We start from the raw sequence: 6831 nt of genomic DNA, 5'->3' as shown, positions 1-6831 counted from the left end.
AATATGAACACTGTGTTTTGGTTTGGGTTTTCTTCTCATGGACTTTCAAATTCTTGACTTATGAAGGTTGAAAGGAAGGATAAAGGACTGCAATGACAATGCATTTAATATATTTTCTACTGAAAATTAATTGTTTTGCATTCAATCTAAAGCATAAATGTTTGTGCCTCAGCTCAGTACGTGTTTTATGTATGGAGTTTGCATGTTCTTACTGTGTGTGTCTGTATATGTGTGCGACTGCTGCTGTGTTTTCTCCATTGTTCTACCAAAAACAGGTTGGAGATTAGGTTAAGGGTACATTCAAGTGCCCATAGGCGTAAATGAGGGTATTAATGTTTTCTGTTTCGTAATCTCAGATTTCTTTGTATGTTAACATGGACATTTTATCAGTTTTGTAACTAGAAGAGAATGACATCCAATAGGAGCCTGAAACTCTGTAAGAAAGTGTAGCCTGAAACCACTGAACAATGTTCACTTATATATATGTTTATATATATATTATATATGCGAGCACACGCCTAAAAAAAGAACATTTTGTTCTTAAGAGAGTGATGTTACCTTTTTTTATTGTGATGTTAACTTAATTAGAGCCTAAAACGCTATAATAAATGAATGATTAACAGAAAAAGGAAAAACCAGGCCATTATTATTGAATACATTTTCATAGGTCGTTAATAAAAAAGTAACAATAACTACTGAATAAAAAGCTGTAACATTATTTGGACACCTACCTCTATTTCTGTACAAAAATAAAAAAAATGGCTTCCCTAACACAACAATCAACACTATTTTGTACCTGCGTTTCTTTTAACAAACTATAATTTGGTTCAACTGAACTTCAGTTCAGTTAAGTTCAATTTAACATTTACCAACATTAAACATTAACACATTTAGAAACTGAGTCTTGCCTGTAACGTTCTTTTTTTTCGACGAGTCAGTATAATAATCGTTAAAAAGTTGTGCTAATGTTAGCTTCTCTGCATTAATGAGTACTTCAAACGCATCACTTGGCAGCTGCCTTTGGGTCCCGCCTCTGCTGCGTAATCATTGGCTAGTCGTCATTCTAGGGGCGGGGCTGAAACAGCAGTTTATTGTGAAGAATATGTAGTAGCAGTGAAACTTCATTCACTGCTTTGTTATCATTGTCGCGGTGCAGTTTCTGGATTAACTCAGCTGCAGTTGCTACTGTGTCCGGTCTACTCACTGTCATCATGCGAGTCTTCACCTGATCTGAACAGAATTACAGCGTCTGTTGTGGAGGATACTTGGTTTCCGTCTGTCTGTCTGTGTGTCTGACACTTTCTGACTTCAATGCTATACACAGAAACGATGAACAAAAACGGAATGATGACAAAAATCCATACGAGGATAAGAAGTGACCCGTTCACTGCCTGCTATGATTTGGTTGGCAAAGAGCTTGGAAGGTGAGTTTGTTAAAATACATAAGCGTGTGCTGACTTGGAGTTTTTTCAATAAAACGTACATTAAATTAGACTTATTTTATGTAGCATTCATATAGCTGGTAAATATTCTGTTTTTAACGTCACTGGAATAACACCAGAGAGTATATTAAATGTGTGATCACAAGTATTATAAATAAAACATTGCCACTGTTTATGACAATGTTCATAGGCTGGCTCTGGGTCCAATCATGACACTTGGACTTGGTGTTTGTGGTCATATACATTTGAACAGGATCTTCTTTTTCCTCAGTAAATTCGTTAATTATTCACACTATATTTTAATCACGTTTTGGTAAGCACTTGTTCATTTTTACCTGTCTTGTCTATGAGCTACAGTAACTTTTTTTTGTTAAACTGTCCAAATTTTATCTGCTTGGTATATATTTTCTGTTTGACATCTATCTATTTTTTTCTACCTTTAGCCAGTTTGAATAATTTGTCAACAACTTGTTTATCTAGTAATTTTGCAGTTACCTTTGCGACTTCTTATGGCAAATTCTTATTAAATATTTTAAGCTAATCTAACTCTTTTTAATAACATTAAGGGTTGTTTGAATAAGCTAATGGCTCTTTGTTGTTATTTTATTTATTTATTTTTTTGCTACTTTTCCCTTACTTTTAGGTTGTTTTTGCCCTTCCTTTGTGCTATTAGACTTTCTTTGCAAAAATCATCAAACTTGGTGCCTAATATTTGGTTACAATGCAATACAATAAAATAAACGTTTATTTTATGCATACACTAATGTTTTAACCACAGTATGAGGGTTTTTACATTTCAAACTCCTTGATAAAAGTGTATAGGAATGATGAATTCGAGTGCTTGTTTTCCAGTGTAGACCAAGCACTCCTTTCTTCATCAGATTATCTGGTAATCACTTTAAGGTTTGTTCTCTGCACATGTTAGTGGGAAGTGAACTAATGAAATATTTCCAGTGCCACATTCCAGCCCATGGAAAAAAGGCTTTAAGAGAAGCAGCAGCAGCAAAACACAGCCTTTCTGTGCAACCTGGCTGTTGCAACGAATATTGAAGTGAAAGTTTTTACTGGAAAATAACTACAAATTATGTTCAATTACTTACTGCTACTGAATGTCTGAGAAATTATTTATTAAATTATTATTATATTAAATGTCTCTTGTGGCTTTCAGACAAGTCAATTATTGCAGTGTGGAACATATACAACTTTTGTTGATTCAAAAGGATTTGTTTTCTATGTTTTTTATATATACCATATACTCCAATCTGGAGGTTTTTTTTGTTTGTTTTTTTTTTTTGGCCCATTTTTGGATCCCAGCCACTCTGCTCTTGTATGGCATTTGCAAGACATTGACCAGATTTTTTTTTTTTATTCCACCATATGCTCCAGTTTGTCAGACAGTAACTACCCGTCTCCGGAAACACTTGTGAATTACTTTGCAGAAACCGCTGGAGACGTCTTGATATTCACTTAACACTGCAGCTGTCTGGTCAGCACGTGAGCCAGTCTTGCATCTGTCCCTGTAACTCAGCTTTTCATTTTAACTTATCTGCACCGTGTGATGGAGCGGGCTGAATGAAGAGTCTGCCGGGAGCGTTCAGTTTTCTTTGTCAGACAACCTGGGACGGCAGCCAAAAACGTATGGGGGAGGTTGACGTGAAGCCGCCTGTGAAGTTCTGACCCAGGCGGCTTTCATACGCGTCCTCTCCCCGCTTCCCTCCGCTCTCTCTCAGACCCTTCATCCTTCTTACCCCCCTCTTCTCATGACTCCAACCCAACAGCATTCTAAGAGTGAGACTCATAATCGCATTAAGGAGAGGAATGTACGTGGGGCTGCGTGTCATGGGATTAGCAGAGCAGTCTGTACATTAGGACGGTTGTTGACCTCAGTAGAAATTATTAATTTTAAAGTTTAAATTTTAAAAGTACATGGTCCGCACTTCAAAATCACTCAGAACGGATTTGCATTATAAGCGTGCGCTCCCCTGCAGATGTTTGCACAATGAGATGTTGTGGCTGGTCTGAAAGCAGGAAGGGAACTCATGTTGCGTGTCAGTCCGACTGTGAAACAAGCAAATGAGTGCTGTCATTTCTCATTGCACTTCAGGCATGAAGTCAGTGACCCGCAGGGAGAGATGAAAACCGCGTGCGCCGCAGGAAATCGAGTCTCTAAATGGACATATCACCGTCCCCAGCCTTGTCTGTGGGAGGACTTTGCTTTGTGTGTCACATTAAAGTTGACAACAGTCGTAGTTTGATGAATAAGACTCTCTAAGTAAGCCGTTCAATTCAGATTCAGGCAGAGTGCTTTGAGATGAAGCATTCAGGAATGTCCCAAAGAGAGGTAGATGTGTCGAAGAATCACAGAAAAGGTTCAAGTCAATTTTAATGAGCGACAAGTTCATCTGCAACTGTGCTGCCCTATGCTTGTGTTTTCTCTTTTTTCCTTTTCTTCAAAAGTAGGGTAAATATTAATTAAAATCAAACATGAAAATATAAGTGGAAAGTGGAAGAATGTGAACATTGATGGGTGGAAAATGGCCTCATTTAGTAAACCTCTGGCTTGTTGTCAGCCAGTGTAAGGCCTCCTGTTGCTCCCTTGGATGGTCAGCAGTTACACCTTTCACTCCGTATGTAGTTCCCAGCCCACGTTGCGCTGCTCTGAACTTGGCTAATTAAGGATGAAAAGACTCTGACGGGTTTGCCTTTTCATTCCGAACAATGACCCGTCACCATTCTGCAAAAAAGGCAAAAGGAGAATGAGCAGGCCCCACAGCAGCTGGGGCCGTAGCCAAAACAGGGCCAGGCTCCGGCCAGAACAGTTGCTGTTTTTGGTCGACAGCGCGGTGGGCTTAGAGCAACAGTGTGTGGGAAAACGACTGGCACCATGCTGACTCCGCTGGCCTTTTTTGCACCCTGTGCCCAGTTCACACATCTTTTTCACATCCTGTATGCATTTTCCTTCTTCCTGAATGTATCTGTCTGGAGCGACTCATTATTACATTTGGCTGTTGCTCGGATATAGATGTTGAGATTTCACTATCCACTCTGGCATGTTGCTGAGGCTCCAGGCTGACTGTAACAGCAGTGACCTCCTGCCTGGCCTGCCCAGCAGCAGGCTGATGGGTGGTCCCAGTCGTGGGGAGGCAGTGTTAACTGACTGGTCAGCTTTTGTGCTGTTGTCAAAAGAGAGACAGGCTCTGGCCAAGGGTCTGGGCAGAGGCGTTGACATAATTCTATTTGTCCCTGCTGCTGTCAGCTGTGAAGAAAGGAGAACGGACAAGGCCTTATTATCAGCCTAGACGGGGACGGCTGGTGAGCGTGGTGGGCCAAACACTGGGGCAATTCTGCACACATCGGACATCCTGCTCGCACCCACTGATGACCCTTAACACCTCCTACCAATCCGTCAGTACATGGAGAAAAAAAACACTGAAAGTGATGAAGTCATGTGTTAGGAAGAAGATCCAACTTTCACTTTTCGGTCCCATCTAAAGGCCAAAAGAACAAAAAGGAGCAGAGGGAATATTTATAATGAAAATGCTTCCCATGAAGTGAATATCAGTGGTCAATACAAGTGTCTGTACTTTTTTAATGATTCCACTTAAATGCCTTATCTCCAAACAGTTCTATGACCACACCGCTGCACTTGTGGCTTGTTGGTGTCCTACATCACTCCGGGGTCCTGCACTGTAATCAAGTTTTCACCTCAGAGCAGTTTAACCGTGATGTCTGTGTCCAGTAATTTTCTTGATCCAGTGGTCCCGCTGGCCACATGGCTGCAGAACAGAACGGACTCTGACCAAATCTATTTGAAAAGTCAGTAATGTGGCTGGGATTATTCTGTCTCCTACTAATCACTCTCTGGCTCTCTCTGCTCTTTGTTTCCCAGGGGAAAGTTTGCGGTTGTAAAGAAGTGCATTGAGAAGGCAACGGGGAAGCAGTACGCCGCCAAGTTCCTGCGAAAGCGACGGAAGGGCGAGGACTGCCGCATGGACATCTTGAATGAGATTTCTGTTCTGGAGACGGCCAAGGCAAACCCATATGTGGTGGCGCTGCATGAGGTCTACGAAACCAACACTGAAATCATCCTAGTTCTGGAGTGGTAAGACAGTAGGCATTACAGAAAAAGAAAACCAAAGGTCTATAAAAGTTCATTGGGGAAAAACCAGACTCTAAATCACATCAGGCCAACCCTCCAACGTTTGTTTGTGTTAAAGTTCTCGTACACAGCACTGGCTTGCAAATGCCACTGCAGTAAAAAGAAAATGATAGTGGTCATTTTTATGACTTTTTAAACATTTCTCACTTCACTGCTGAGGAAACTGGATATAGTTATTTGTTATTCATCTAGTACAAAGTCAGAAAAACACAACTACGCATGAACTTTTTTTACCTCTCGTTTGCTGACATTTGGGATCCATGTGGTGAGACTGTCAGTGTCTAAGTCAACATGTTGACATGACCGTTGAAGAAAAAAGTAGAAGGAAACTAAAATGAATCTGACTTCTTTAACAGCAGCTGGCTTACTGTTGAGTTCTGCTGCTGTGCCGGTTAGCTATCATCACGTTAGCTAGCTATCTCATTGACATTTTAGTCAATTAGCTGTTACCTTTACCTTTAAGTAACAGAAGTCAAATAGTATATGTAAGCATAGCCAAATTGTAGCATTTTGGTCAATGACTAATTTCCCCTGTTCATATACCAGGAATGATAAACCAAAGTGTCTGAATAATCTTAAAAAAAAATTCTGAGAAATCTTCTACAAGTTAATGAGAACCCAGCAAAAAAAACGCAAAACAACAGCCTTGCACTACATTGACGCAGTCTCTTCCTTAAATGGTAAGTGCCTCGTTGTGGTTTCTCACAGTGTTGTTGTCAACACGTTAGCCTCTTGTTTTGTGACATGCTTCCAGGAAGTGTCTCTTTAAATACCAGTGATGCTTATCTGCAGCGTACTAGTGCGCACTGTAAGAAAAATGACAACACACGACATAAAGTCAGTCAAAGTCGGCTGTGGGAATTTGTCCTTAAGTGCCACAGATCGCACGTTCCTGCGTAACAACGCAGGTAGCTTGAGAACACTGAGATGAGCTGTGTGCTCGGTGACCTTACGTCACCGTTTTCCCTTCAGTGTCTGGTTCTGGCATCAGGCGTAATGACTGTAATTAGGACTGGGTGTTTTAATTACCTCTTGCGCCTTATTATGGGGTGATAACGCCGGGCAATTACACTTCAACCACAATACCTTGACCTTGCTCCTGCTTGTCATCCTGAGCCTTGACATGGAATGCTTTTGTAGAACAAAAGCCTTTTTTTTTTCTCCGTGGGTCCGAGTTGTCCCTGGGGTTAAGCGCGAAAGGGGGAGGGGCCCCCCCGTCGTGCCGCTCAC

General features: G+C 40.9%; 1 protein-coding gene across 1 annotated transcript in view; it reads left to right on the top strand.

Moving 5' to 3' along the window:
- Window positions 1–1108: 1108 nt before the first annotated feature.
- stk17al (serine/threonine kinase 17a like) overlaps window positions 1109–6831 on the top strand; it is a 13373-nt gene continuing 7650 nt past the window's right edge. The window contains exons 1-2 of the mRNA XM_008330047.2: window positions 1109–1424; window positions 5332–5544. Of these exons, the coding sequence (XP_008328269.1) occupies window positions 1312–1424; window positions 5332–5544 (326 nt within the window). The 5' untranslated portion in view covers window positions 1109–1311. The remainder of the gene's footprint in view (window positions 1425–5331; window positions 5545–6831) is intronic.

The sequence above is a fragment of the Cynoglossus semilaevis genome, chromosome 17, assembly GCF_000523025.1.
Source record: "Cynoglossus semilaevis isolate Cse_v1.0 chromosome 17, Cse_v1.0, whole genome shotgun sequence".
Lineage (NCBI taxonomy): Eukaryota > Metazoa > Chordata > Actinopteri > Pleuronectiformes > Cynoglossidae > Cynoglossus > Cynoglossus semilaevis.
This window is presented reverse-complemented; position numbering and strand designations above follow the sequence as displayed.